The sequence below is a fragment of the Vicugna pacos genome, chromosome 18 (assembly GCF_048564905.1).
Source record: "Vicugna pacos chromosome 18, VicPac4, whole genome shotgun sequence".
Classification (NCBI taxonomy): Eukaryota; Metazoa; Chordata; class Mammalia; order Artiodactyla; family Camelidae; genus Vicugna; species Vicugna pacos.
In genome coordinates this window covers 33,932,619-33,947,685 of record NC_133004.1, presented here as the reverse complement: position 1 = coordinate 33,947,685, position 15,067 = coordinate 33,932,619, and the positions used below count along the sequence as shown (strand labels likewise).

Genomic DNA, 15,067 nt, shown 5'->3' with positions numbered 1-15,067 from the left:
TGGTCTTTATGGCAAATCGCTTGAATCAACTAACTGTCAGTTTTCCTCCTTTAGTTCCACCCGTCTAATGGGCCCTCAGCCTGGGCTCTAAAGTCCGTTCCAGTGCTGAATATAACAGGAGAAACGGCATGCCCGTGGAAATTAGAAACCGCAAGTGTGTAGGGCAAAATCTCATTTGCATCCTCAAAGCTGCTCGGTCAGCCCTTTATTCATCTTTGGTCCGCTTCCACTGACCTGAGCAAACTACAGCAAGTGCTCCTCAAAGTTCTCTACTTCTCCTCCCAATGCTTTTACTTCAACAGAGGACCTCGCTTCCTACTTTACCAAAACCCAGAAATCACCAATTGTGAGCTCCCCTAAACTTCCCCCAGCAAACTTGAGACATATAAAATCACCCTAATCTCCTTCTCTCCAACCCCAGTCCTCTCTCTTCTGGAACCTCGCTCCAACTTTTGTATCTATTTTCTGCTTACCTTCTCTACCAACTCCTTCCTTTCAGCACCATAAATAAGCTGAAATCATTCCTGCTCAGAACGATCCTCTTTTGCCACTACCTCCTGTTCTGGCGATTATCCTCTTTATTGTCTCCCCTTCTCAGTCTAGCTTCTTGTACGGGTACTGCATACGTATACGTACTAGCTCTACTTTTTTGCCTCCTGTTCACTCAATAATGTACAAACTGATTGTTCTGCTAATCACTGCTGTCATTTCTCTCATTAATAACATTTCTAACCTTTTTGTTGCTAAATCCATTGGACATTTTCCATATCTCATCTTAGCTAAGAAGAGAATTTCTAGATAAATAGATATCAGCAGATGTCAATAACAATGAGATAGCCATACCCCAGAGAGCACATGCACAAGCCAGATCATTCTATCTCAGTCCCTCAATCAACAGAAATGTTCTACCACAACCTCATAAGAGAAGCCGTTGATTGTGACTCACAGGATAATGCAAAAATGCAAGCAGTCTCCTTGAAGGATACTGCTAGGTTGCCGGCCCTGACAAGAAGGATATGAAGAAATCACTTGTTCAAGCTGATCTTTGAAACAAAAGCCTTGGGCATCCACATACTGTTGCATAATGAAGTCTGGAAATTTCCTTAAGTTAGCGATTATTTTCTCTAGTTGGGGGTCTGTGGGTAGGGACATAACGGAAGACAGTGTGGACCTATTCACGGCAGCATAGGTACCTACGGGAAAGAACAGCTCTGCATTCCGTTGTAGGTACCTACCTGGTGACTCACCTGGAAAGGAGTTTTTCATTTTCCTCTTTAGTTTCCTACTCCCTAGTTTCCAGAGTGTGAAGGCTCATGGAAATAATGTTACCCAGTGTTGTCAGGGAAAGTGCTAGGGGTTCTGGACAAAATGTTTTAATAATCAGCCTCTAGATGGGCTTAGCGCACTGGAAAGCCAGCAGCGGTCAGGTCAAAATTCAGGTTCAGTGAGGCTGAAATAGGAACAAAGTTTCCTACCTAAGGTAACCTAGAGCACTAAAAACAAGGATGGCCAAGTGAAAGTCAACTTGAAAAACTAAAGTCTGAATGACCGAAAACCAAGTCTAAATGATGAAACAAGGTGTGAGAGCAAAGACTCAGTGGTGGAACTAGATAGAGATGAGGTAGGTTAACCTGGCTTAATAGATCAGAAATGGAAAATGACCAACTCAGTATCTGGCATATATTTATCAGCCAACTGTTTGCTAATAATATAACCAGGAAGAGCATTGTACATGGTATGCCAATAAAAGAGAGCTAAGGTTTTTGGTTTTGGGGTTTTTTCTTGGTCAAGAAGTCTCATATTTAGGGGGAGGTTATAGCTCTGTGGTAGAGTGCATGCCTAGCATTCATGAGGTCCTGGGTTCAATTCCCAGTACCCCTGTTTGAAAAATCAATCAATCAATCAATCTAATTACCTACCCCCATTAAAAAAAAAAGAAGTCTCACATTTAGTGAGTTGCTTTAAAGAAGAGAGTAGAAAGTCATCAGATCCAGGTTTTGAGATACTTAATTAAAATGACAGCATGACAGTCATAAACAAAAATATGGCCGAAAATCTGGGTAGACAATGTGGGTGAAGCGCTAAGGTCAGAAATGTAGAAATGGGAAAATGACACAGAAAGGCTACTTAAAAGCACTGTACCAGAGTAAACACCAAGTCCATAGGTATACACGCCTTTAGAAGAACAAGAGGGAGAGAAGGTAGTAAAGGAACAGATGGGAGAGGCTGGAAGAGGTAAGAACAGTGTGTATCACAAACCAGGGTGGAAGAAAATTTTAAGAAAGTAAAGTCAGAACAGTCAAATGCAACATGATCGTAAGAGACAATAACTGGGTTTTTAGCCACTGCATTTAACGGGAAGGAAGGTAGTGCTAATCTCCAAGAAAACAACTTTAGTAATACAGGTAGGATAAGGGTTATACCACAAAGGTGAGCAAGAGAATTAGAATTGAGGTTATGGGTTTTAGACAAGTTTACAGAGTTTGATAACAAAAAGAAAAAGAGAGAATGAAAAATAGGTAAAAATGGCAGAGGATTTTTGATATGGAAAGAAAAGATTTAAAGAATTTCAAGAGGATGTGTAAGTAAACAAGAGAAAGAAAATGCTACGTAGAGATTCGCAACATCAAGGTATTTATGGACATTTAAACTAATACCTTCAAAATAACTTTAGTGTTGTATAAATTTTTTAATAGTAAGTATATGTTATCTGTTTCATCAGAAAAAATAAGAGAGTCATGTCCACTTTGGAAAAATGTCAAATATAAACTGAATTTTTAAAAAAGGCCTCGGTATGCTTTAAATCCCAGAGGGAGACATTTAGAGCACACTCATAAAGTATTTCAAAAGCGACTATTTTGCTTCCCTGAGCAGCAAATACCTGAATACTGGCTTCTTACCTGGGTGTGTGTCCAGTGGGCTGTCTCCTTCCATCATCCACTGCTCCTCTTGCTCCAACTGAGTGATCACTTCAGGCTTATAAAGTTGATGCCCTATTCATTGGGAAAATGTATGTCTTAGAATTTTATACTGGGAACAAAAATCTCTCTCAGAACTCATTTCCAATCTTTCAAATCTTTAGAGCATCTGGATTCGGAAGGGGGAGGTTTCAACAGCAAAGTAAAGCTACTCATTTCAGAGTCAAGACCTTTCACCCCAGGAGAAGGTAGGAAACAGAGGTCTGTCTCCAAGACTGATTAGCATTCTTCCACCCTGCCCTTCTGAACTACAGTCACAAAAGCTCTGAACATTTTCACTAATTAGGGAAATAAACCCATGTATAATGATTTCCAGGTTTACAGGGATGCTGTCCTTACCCAGAGCAACCAGATTCCTATAGTTCTCCAGCATCACATCTCGGTAGAGGTTCTTCTGAGCAGGGTACAGCTGGTCCCACTCCTCTCTGGTGAAATTCACAGCCACATCCTGGAATGTCAGTGATTCCTGAAACACAAAGGAAATCCCTGCTCAGCCAGAAACTGTTTTCTTACAGGGGCCCTTATGGGAAGAGGTAAAAGTGCAGCAGTAGACAAAGGTTAGGATGTCTAAACCATTGTGCTGAGTCTTCAGGGCTCTGAGTAATCCAGGTCAAAACTTGGACAATGAGTACCTTTCTATAAACTTTCAAGATAAAATACAAAAACATGCATGGAATAATGCTTCCCTGTAGGCTTTTTATACCCCCTACACCCCCAACAAAATATCACTCACTTCATAGTACAATAACTCAATTCTTCAGGAGTGTGGTGTTCCGAATAAATGCTTTTTCCCGTAAGTTAAAATTCAATATTTAAGTATGGTATTAGCATTTTATTTAAATTAATTTTCATGCCTTGATTAATATATCTTTCTAAAATACATTTCAATTGACATAGGCAATGTGCAGAGATGAGTCACCGAGGCTAGGCGAAATTAAGTAATTTATCCAAGGACATACAGCTGGTAGATGGGAGGAACAGAATTTCATCTTAAATCTTATTCTAAAGCCTATGCTCTTTCCATCAGACCAGAGGGATGTCTTTTCTGCTTCTAAGGATATCTTCCCTCTTGCGATATTTAACTTCCATTCAGTTTTCCGCATGCTTCGTGAATATAGCACGGGGATGTGGAAAACTATGAATTACAGCCTACATTCTTTACTATCCACATCTGCAGTTCTTTTTGGCTGTTTTAATCAGTTCCTTGCCTACAGCTTCCCTTTCCTTCTAAACCTTCTAATGATGATCTTGCAATTGGTTACCTGTTTCTTTTTTATTTTCTTCTTTTTTCGCATATTCTTATTTGAATTCTATTTTTAGGTTCCCTTTCCTTCTAAACCTTCTAATGATGATCTTGCAATTGGTTACCTGTTTCTTTTTTATTTTCTTCTTTTTTCGCATATTCTTATTTGAATTCTATTTTTAGGTAGATAATAATATGGTTTAGAAACAAAAACACACAAAAGAATATTTAATAAAAAAATAAAAAAAGACTCTCTCCATGCTTCTTTCCTTCTTGTCCAGCTCCTACTCCCAATAATCACAATTTACTGCTTTTAGTATATTTCCCCAGAATTCTTCTTAATGCAAATATGAATATGATTCTAATTTCCTCCTACTTTTTTAACCTCCAAAGTACATATTTTATACATTGCTTTTTAACTTAGCAATTAATGCTGGAAAACTTTCCATCTTAGACATATTAGGAAATAGAGAATGTCCTCATTATTGTTTTTAAACTTAAAAATTCTTTTGTATAATTTCAGACTTAAAGAAAAGTTGCAAGATAATAAGACAAACTCCTCCCTCTCCTCTCCCTTTTTCTCTCTCTCTATAATTTCTTCTGGACTGTTTAAGAGTAAGCTGCAGAGGTGATGCCCCCTAACCCCTAAAAAAATTGGTGTTTATTTTCTAAAAACAAGGAATTCTCTTACATAACAATAGTACAGTGGTCAAAATTAGGAAATTAACACCGATATAGTGCTGTTGTCTAAACTACGTACTTGTTCAGATTTCACTAAATGTCCCAACAAAAGAAAATTCAAGATTTTTGGTTCTCTTGTATCTCTTGGCTCCTTTAATCTGCAGCAGTTCCCCAGCCTTCCTCTGTATTTCAGAACACCGGTATTTTGAAAGTACAGGCTAGTTATTTTGCAGGCTAAGCCTCAATTTGCGCTTGTCGAATGTCTCGTCATGAGTGATGCACACTATGCACTTACAGCAAGAATAGTCCAGGAACGACGCCGGGCTCTTCTCAGTGAATTGTTTTCAGGAAGCACACACTGTTGTCTACTTCCATTACTGGTAATGCGGACTTTGATTAACCTGGTTATGGTGGTTATTTACCAGTAATTTCCACTGGAAGATTACTATTGAATTCTGTAATTACTAAGTTTCTTGTGGGGAAGATACTCTGAGACTGTGTAAATATCTTGTTTCTCCTCAAACTTTCACGCACTTGTTTTAGCTTTTACTCGTAATTCTTGCCTGAATCAACTGTAATTATAATGGTTGCCAAATGATACTTTTCTAATGCCATTACTCTTGTACACTATTAGTTGGCTTTCTACTGTGCTGAAGAGGTTTACCTTCTCATTCATTCATTAATTTATAAGAGGTAGGTTTATTTACTTATTCAGTAAGTTATAATCACTTACTATCACTATTTTAATGCTCAGATTGCCCTGGATTTAGCCAGTGGAAGCCTCTTGAAACTGGCTTCTGTGTCCTTCTGAAATGTACCTATAATTCTTTGAGTACTTCTTTACTCTTTGGGACAGAAAGATGTTCTTTCAGTGTTCATCTTGTGCTTTCCCTGCCTCAAACCTGGAATCAGCCATCTCTCCAAGGATTCTTGATTCCTTCTAATGGTCAAATACTGAGTAGCTCTGCTTCCCACCAGAGGATCTACAGGGTCAGTCTGTTACATCCTGCTCTGTTGTCAAATACTGAGTGGCTGTGTCTGGTTCCTTTTAATGGAGAATGGCATTTAGAAACCAAGATCCATGCACTAGATATGCTAAAAGCTACTGGAGTATCATTTCTTCTAGGCCTTCTCAGGGTTTGTATCTGGGAAAGAGATATAAAATGATGAATGCATACGTGTACGTGTATATGCTTGCACACACACACAACTCCATATCCAATTCTGTATGTAGCTATGTGTATTGAAACCTGTGAGACCACACTGATACTTCTAATTCTAATCCAACATAGCAGCGTTCATTCTATCCTTCTTCTCTCTTTTCCTATCCGTAACTCCTTTCTCTGACGGGGAGAAACCTGGCTCTCATTATGCACACTTTATTTACTTGTTTGTTCAACCCTAGAATGTAAAGAAAGTGGTTTCAGAGTTGCTAACACATGCTCCTTCAGGAAAGAAGCCTACAAATGAGAGTTCAGTATTTAGAACTGTTTTGCTTTTAGCCTGAGGATACAGAGTATAAACATACAGGTTCAAAAGTTAACTCCTTTTTAGCGTGGCTCTATCAGTAATTTGAAATACAGTTGGATTCACTTGGTTCTGTTTGTATTCATTTTAAGCCCTCCTTCAGTACTGCCCCCTCCATTTCCTGTCTTTTTCACCCCATTCCCAGCCAAGCCCTGCAAGTAACCAATCTCATTAGACTCAAGTTTATCCTTCCAATATCTTTTTGCTCAAAGGAGTAGACACATTTATATGCATATTTTTTATTTCCTCTTCTCTCTTACACAAAAGTAGCAAATTATAGATACTCTTTTGCACTGTTTTTTTTTTCACTGAACAGTTTATCTTGGAAATCCCTCCACATCAGTTCATATATATCTTCCTTATTTTTTTTATAGCTGCATGGTATTCTATTGTGTGAATGTTCCATAATTTAACTCGTCTATTATTGACATTTTAGCTGGTTTCTACTCTTCTGCTACTACAAATAACGCTGCAATGAATTATCTTGTATGTATGTTATTTTGCAGTTGCAGGTAAGTCTATCTATAGAATCCATCCCCCAAATAGGATGTCTGGTAAAAGTGTATATGAAACTGCAATTTTGATATATATTGTCAAATTGATCTCCATCGGGGTTGTATCCACTTATACTCTGTAATTGACTATTGCTATATAACAAATCACCCCAAAATTTAGTAGCTCAGATCAACAACAATCATTTATTTTGCTCACAGAATCTGTAACATGGGCAGGATTTAGCGGGACTAGCTCATCTTTGTTCCATTTTGTTTCAGCCGGGGTGGCTCAACTTTGGGCTGTAGGATTCACTTTTAAGATGGCTTCATTTATATGGCTGACAAGTTGGTGCTGGCTGCTGGCTGCTGGCTGGGAGCTCAGCCAGGGGCCTCAGGTTCTCTCCACAGAGGCCTCTCCACAGGCTGCTTGGGCTTCATCATAGTTGGACCCCAAATGCAAAATTCCCAACCTTTCACCACTCAGCCTCAAGAGTCACACAGTTTCAGTTCCACCACAGTCACAAGCCTGCCAAGATCCAAGGGGAAGGAACACAGTCTCACATCTCTTGATAGAAAGTGTATTTAAATCATAGTATAAGAGGAGCCTATGTAATGTGAGAAACTGTGCCATTTTCAGAAAATACAATCTGAACATAAAAACTCACATCCCTCCCACATGTAAAATATACTCATCTTCTTCCCCACGACCCCCACATTTGATCCCATTATGGCATTAGTTTGAAGTCCAGGATCTTGTCACATAAATCAGGTCCACATGCAAATGAGGTTGTTGGAGCGTAGTTCCTTAGAAATGGTTCTTTGCAAGCTTTCCCTCTTTTTTTCCTTCTGTAAACTAAAGAAATAGTTATTTGGCCCCACCCTCTATCCTTCACAAACTCAAAATGGTGGGAGAGGCATAGAAATACCCATCAGAGTCCCTCCCATTCAAGTAAATAGCAGTACACAGCAATCTGAAAATGTACCTGAGCTGGGTATATACTGAAAGGTATACATGAGAAACAGTTCTATTTTCAAACTCAGTAATTCCTGGTTCCTTTTTTGGACTTTTAAAAACTGAAGTATAGTTACATATAAGTTACAGGTGTACCATATAGTGATTTGCAAATTTTAAAGGTTATAGCCCATTTACAGTTATTATAAAATACTGGCTACATCCCCTGTGTTGTACAACATATCCTTATATCCTTATAGCCTATTTTATACATAATAATTTGTACCTCTTATTCCCCTACCCCTATATTGCCCCTCCCCATTGGGAACTACTAGTTTGTTCTCTATATCTGTGAGTCTGCTGCTTTTTTGTTGTATTCATTAGTTTGTTGTATTTTTCAAGATTCCACACTTAAGTGGGATCATACAGTATTTGTCTTTTTCTTTCTTACCTCACTCAGCATAATATCCTCCAAGTCCATCCATGTTGCTGCAAATGGCAAAATTTCATTCTTTTTTATGGCTGAGTACTATTTCACTGTGTGTGTGTGTGTGTGTGTGTGTGTGTGTGTGTGTGTGTGTGTGTGTGTATGCCACTTCTTCATCCATTCATCTGTTGATGGACATAGGTTGCTTCCGTATGTCGGCAATTGTAATTAATGGTGCTATGAACATTGGGGTGCATATATCTTTTTGAATTAGCGTTTCTATTTTTTTTTTTCTGGATATGTACCCAGAAGTGGAATTGCTGGTCATATGACAGTTCTATTTTTAGTTTTTTTAGAAACCTCTATACTGTTTTCCACAATGACTGCACCAATTTACATTCCCATCAACAGTGTAGAAGGGTTCCCTTTTCTCCACGTCCTCACCAAGATTTGTTATTTGTTCTTTTTGATGATACCCATTCTGACAGTGTGAGGTGATCTCTCACTGTGAGACTGATATGCACTTCCCTGATGGTTAGCAATGCTGAGCACCTTCTCATGTCTGGCTTCTTTATATTTAACAGTTCTTTATTTAGCTTATCTTTTTCCTCTTATATTTTACTTTAGGCAGCCAGAAGCTGCCAGCTGGCACTTTCAATCTTCTATCTGAAAATCTCCTTAAATAGATCATTGAGTCCGATTAAGTATATTTCCTATTTTTCTTGTTACTGAAGGTGACAACGTTGACCAAAATTCCTTCTTCGAGTGTCCCCTTTCCTCCGGTTCGTAACAGTGTTTTCCTAATTATCCTTTAAGCCCCGTGAAAGGTCCTTTAGGGCCTCCACTAACTCTCCTTGAGGCCCTTTATGATTTCACTAATCATCTTTTCCTTTCCGTCTTCTGCTCGTTGCTCAACTGGTTCTGTTGCAAAGCCAACGCCATATGGTCTATGTCTGTTTTGGCAGCACAACACTCCCAGGTAACAAAATCTATAACAGTTACGTATCTATTGCTGCATAATAGACTACTTCAAAACAGCAACTATCATTGATTTTGCTCACAAATCTGTAATTTGGGTATAGCTTAGTGGGTCAGCTTGCCTCTGCTCTCTGTGGCATCAGCTGGGAGGGCTTGACTGTGGGTTAGAGAATCCACTTTCAAGATGGCTCGCTCTCATGGCTGGCAAGTCGGTACTGGCTTTCAGCTGAGAGCTCAGCCAGGGCTGTGCGCCTTGGTTTCTCTCCATGCAGACTTCTCAATGAGCTGTTTTTTGTTTTGTGGGTTTACTTTCCATGGCAAGGTGTCTGGATTTAGAGCAAGCATCCCAAGAGAATGAGGTGGAAGTCTTACTGCCTTTTATGACCTGCCTGGAAAGTCACACACTTTCACTTTTATGGGTCACAAGTTTGCACAGATTCAATGGAGGGAACAGATCTTTGTATGTCTCTTGATGGGATGAATGTCAAAGTCATACTGTAGGAAGAGGGTATAGCTCAGTGGTAGAGTATGTGCTTGGCATGCATGAGGTCCTGGGTTCAGTTCCCAGTACCTCCACTGGAAAGAAAGACAGAAAGACAGACAGAAAGGAAAAAAGAAAGGAAGGAAGCAAGGAAGGAAGGAAGGAAGGAAGGAAGAAACCATCCTAATTACACCGGCCAAAAATTAAAAAAAAAAAAAGTCACATTATAAGGAAAGCATTTTGGATGGGAGATATTTGGTCTTTTTTCTGAAAGTTCAATCCTCCACACACTTACACCAGCAATGTAAGAGAGTGCCTTACATTTAGTGTCTCCCCTAAAGCTTTGCCAAGAGAGTATGCTATCAAGCTTACAGAAAATATCAAACACGTGGGAAATACAGAGATAGTGATAAAAGGTCAAGCTTTCTCTAGTTCTAATTTAAATTTTCTCTTGTTACGAGTACAGATGAACACTTTTCCTGTTTAAGATGCATCTGAATTTTCTTTCCTGTGAACTGTGTTTTCATGTTGTTGGTACAGTTTTCTATTGCATTCCTAATCTCTTAGCTGATTTGAGGAGTGTTTTATCTATCAGAGAGATTATCCCACTGCAATTTGAGTAGCAAAAATATTTCTCAATTTGACATGTCTTTTTACTTTGCTTGTAGTTTTGTTTTTCTTACACAGATTTTTGGGTATTTTAAAAGAGTTGAACCCATCAATCTTTTATGGCTTTTGGATTCTCAGTTGTAATTAAAAGTCTTTACTCAGTGAAGGTTATAAAGGAAGTCTCCCATTTTTTTTCTTGTGTAACTTCTATAGATTAATTTTTTACATTTAAATCTTTGATCAATTTTTTAAAGACTATTCTGATGTAAACTATAAGGTATGAATTCAACTTTATCTTTTTCCAGATGGCTTCCCAGAAACACCAACATCAGTTATTGAATAAATCATCTTTTCACCACTGATCTGAGATGCGACCTTTATCATACGCTAAATTCCTATCTGTTCAACAGATATTTACTCAGTGCTTTCTATGTGCCAACTATGGTGCTTGGGATACACTAGAGAACAAAAGAGACTAAAATTATCTTCCCTATGACACTTACATTCTCGTAGAGGAAAGTAGACAATAAACACGAAAACTGGGTAAATTACACAGTATGTTATAAGATAAAAAGAGTAGAGTTAAGAGGGTTTGAGAATGTGGAGGTGAAGCAGTTGTGATTTTACATAAGGTGGTCAGGAAAGACGTCATTCAAGAGGTGACAATTGAGAAAAGACTTGAAAAGTTCGTGGTGCGAAGGCAAGGGTGTGTTTGGCATGTTCAAGGAAGAAGAAGGTGGCCAACAAAGCTGGAGTGGAATGAGTGAGGGGGAGAAATAACTGACGAAGTCAGAGAGGTAACAGGTCCAGATTCTGCAGGACTGGTGAGGCCATCATAAGGACTTTGGCTTTTACCCTGAGTGAAATGGGAGCCATGCATTTTGAGCAGAGGAATGACATGATCTGATTTACTGTTACCTGGCTATTTCCTGGGCTACATATTCTAAAGTCATCTTTTCCCCTCCTTTGTCTTTATCCCTCTTGCTAATCTCTGCTGTTTCCTAAAGCAAAACACTCAAATCCTCTGCTGTTCAAAGCAAAGCACTCAAAGCCACCTAGTTTTTTCCACCTTCTAGTTTTAAGATATTACTTTCCATCATCTAGAATACTGCAATATGTTTCTAAGGGTTCTCTCCCCTTTTCATTCTTGCCTCTCATAAATTCACTTACTATATAGCATATACCAGGGTGATGTTTAAAGTGGAATTCAGTTACTTATTATGTTACTACCTTGCTTAAATTCCCCCAAAGGCTTTCCACTGCACCTAGAATAAAACCTAAACTTCTTTTCATGGCCATAAAGCCCTGTGTACTTAGCTCCTGCAACTTCTCCAAGCTTCCTTCAAGTCCCTCTCTCCCTCCACTCCTGATTTCTCAAATATACCCACAGTTTTTGCACGTGATGTTTAGCATATGCCTAAAATGCTCTTTTCCACCTACTTTTTATAACTCCTATATTCTCCTTCACCTCTCATCTTAAATTTCGCTTCCCCAGAGTTCTTGTCTAATGCCCTAATGCGTATTCACAGCACCTTATTCTTATTGTGTATATAATAAACATCTCAATCTGCAATTTATTAGTATATTTGTTGAATGTCTGTCTCTGCTAGACTAAAGAACTTGGGTTTAGGACCATGTCTGTTTTGCTCACGGATGTCCATCTGATGTCATGCACAATTTCTGGCACATAGCAACTGCCCCAAAAATGTTTGCTGAATGAAGGAATCACCTTCCTTCTGAACACAATAAATGGTTCTTGGAAATTAAAGCAAACTCCTCTGGCTAGAACACCAAGAAGCGGATATGCTACCTGAGTTCTCTACGCCTTTCTATCTCTGTGGGGAGCCTTACAATTAAGAGTAAACCGAATGAATCTATTCCTTGTAGCCCAAAGATCCCAAAGCACTGACATACCAAAAAAGGCTCCACTCCAGCTGACAAGTCTCCTTATTGTCCCTGCTCTTGCTCAAGTTTTATTTCCTGTCTTCTCTAACCTACAAGCCCTACCTGACATCAGCACAAATTCAAACTCTCCCTTCTTCATGAAGTCTTCCCTCTCTGAGCACCTGCTGTATTTGCTGTCTTTGGCATTCATAGCAGCATCTTACATTATAGTTTTCTGAATATTAACTGGGTGATGTCGGCTTTTAAAAATCTCCTCCAATGAGTTTATTTGCTACCTACAGATAATGATTATCTCATATAATATGGAACAGTCCTCCTTTCAGAAGCAATCAAGACTGGTATCTAGTGTGTAAGCAAAAGGGCTGGTTAAAGTGGAGATCTATAAAAGATATTTTAAACATTTTTTAAAACTTAAAACACATGAACGTACATTTATTCCCTTATCTTTTGATATCACTTTCCTATGAAAGTGATCTAAGTGAGTGCCCAGATCCATAACATCAGTTTCTGCTTGGTTAAAGCAGAACAAGCGAATGACTCTTAGGAAATAATACAGCTGGAGAATACTTTGAGATTTTAATGATTTTCCTTCAATGTTTTACAGTTCTGCTCACACCTAATTCGAAGGCAGTAGTTTATAAGGTGACTGGCATCTAAAGCATTCAACTAGTTTTCACAGAAATAGCTTCTTGTCACGCTTATACCTCACTGGTTTACATAATACTTAATCAAATAGTAACAACAGGCTTGCACAGGTTTTGGAAGAGATACAACAGATCCTCGATAAGCATTAACCTGTGGCAACAGATGTCCTCAGGTATATTAATAATCTCATTATCTCCAAGCAGTCACAGTGACATGGGCATCATTCATTGCTTACAGACAGAATGACAAGTGTTTAAATTCTAGTGAGCTGTTTAAGGGAAGGGTGATTAAAAGATGGTCTGTAGCTTCCTGTGTTGCCTTTACAACATCTAGCACAGACATGAGTCCGTGATCTAGTAAAAATGCTGACAGGAGAGAAGAGCTATGAAGGGGCACATAAGGTGAATGGGAAACACCCTGGAGAGATTAGAAGAGTCAGAAGAGTCTCAAGGGCTCTGGATTTGGGGGGCTTAGCACTTCTGAGGGTTGAAAAATAGAAGAACCACATTCTGAGAACTGCAACAGCATTTCAGAGGAGCGAAATGAGCTTACCTGAGAACTGACTATCTGTGACCCAACATTCATTTCCTTCTCCTCCATGTTTCCTTCTTGGGGAAGCACAGCATTCTGAGAAGGCATCACTGGGAAAAAGAGAAAGGAAGCATCTTGTCAATAGACGATATTAAGGCTGAACCTAAACCTTGGAGCTTTTGCTTTGCATTAAGAAGGCAGACAATTTAGAGAGAAGCCTCTAAGATACAAACTTAAAGCCTGGGTGATCTAACTGTGACATCCTTGTTCCTCTACCATATTGAGGAATTTAAAGCAGGACTTTCTCCCCTCTGTGGTACAACCCCAGTGGTTGTGACATATGGGAAGCTCAAGAGAACTGAGTGGTGTAGCTACACACTTGGGGAATTTTTAAAAGATGCCAATGCTTAGCGTCTGTTCCCAGAGATTTGGACTTAATGGTCTGGGGTACGCCTAGGTAACAGCATTTTAAATTCTGAAGTTTCCAAGTGATTCTGAGCAGGAGATGAGAATGGCTGAGACGAGGTGATGGAGGGAACATATGTTTAGGACCAATTCTTACTGTGTAAGGGGATAAACTTATCCCCAAATTCAAACTCCAGAGATCTCTCTCCTCTATTCTCTTTAAGATGATCCTTCTAATAGATGAAGGAGATTTCACTCTTCTCATTTTTCTGAACGCTCACCTTCCTTTCTGAGTACCTGGATTCAGCCCTCCACCAGGATGACTACACCTCTTTGCCGTTCTTAAGCTGTTGTGTCACCAAAGCCTTGTTCTCTTCCAGCATGACAGTCAGGAGACAGACCAGTACTAACAGCTTCCGTATCCTTGTCAGTCCTTGAAGGCTAATTTTCCAGTGCCTTATGGGAAACAGTCGCTCCCAGGTCTTATAGGCGCCTCATCTCATTAGAGTGTCAGGAGCCAATGGATATCCACAAGAATGATTTCTGCTTCCCAGGGGCAGCCACCCTCAGAATCTTGCCTTGTTCATGCAGAGTTGAGATGCGGAGGCTCCTGAAGATGGCTACTGCACTGTTTTTTCCCCCTAAAGGCATCAATCCTTCAGGTACAGACTTCACTGTGATATTCAAATCTGTCTCCTGGCAGGGATCTTGCAAGATACAATTTCAGGTTGAGCACCTGTAATGAGAGGCACCAGAGTCAGCAGATGTATTTAGCCAGGCTCAACCTAAAAGCTACTAAATCAGAATCTGTTGAGATGAATCCTGGTATCCACATATTTTTAAAATGCCCTACAGGAGATTTTGATGCAAGCCAAGAACTCAGAACGACTATCAGAGCCTTTCATTTCCTTTACATCCTCAATTCCAATGATTTTCATCATCATTCTACTTCAGTCACCCAATTCCAGGGCCAAACCACTTCTGAAATCTTTCTTACCTTACAAAACACTAGACTGCAAATCAGAAGACCTAGGTTCTAGACTGGATGGGGAAGAAAGTGAAGGCTGGAGTAGTGGCTTAATAGATGGGGAGAAAATAGGAAAAAAAGCAGCGTTCATCAAAGTGTGGTCTGAAGATCACTTGAATCATGGTATTTGTTGAAAAGCAGATTCGCTGGTCCTATCCTAGATCTGATTTGAAATAGCACCTCT

At 39.3% G+C, this 15,067-nt stretch overlaps 1 protein-coding gene across 13 annotated transcripts in view; it reads right to left on the bottom strand.

Annotated features, from left to right (window-relative positions):
* The window catches only part of ZNF713 (zinc finger protein 713), a 69,422-nt gene that overhangs the window by 8,348 nt on the left and 46,007 nt on the right, over positions 1–15,067 (bottom strand). For 10 of the 13 annotated variants that reach the window (XR_012061223.1, XR_012061222.1, XR_012061221.1 and 7 more), the window contains exons 2-5: positions 14,435–14,592; positions 13,473–13,561; positions 3,318–3,444; positions 2,901–2,993 (exon numbers count right to left, since the gene is read on the bottom strand). Coding sequence is in view for 9 of the 13 variants with exons in the window: in XM_072943015.1 (XP_072799116.1) it covers positions 2,901–2,993; positions 3,318–3,444; positions 13,473–13,561; positions 14,435–14,507 (382 nt within the window). In the remaining 4 variants the exon portion in view is untranslated. Of the gene's footprint in view, positions 1–2,900; positions 2,994–3,317; positions 3,445–13,472; positions 13,562–14,137; positions 14,593–15,067 lie in introns of all 13 variants that reach the window. The other 3 variants (XM_072943017.1, XM_072943018.1, XM_072943016.1) reach the window with 2 other exon arrangements.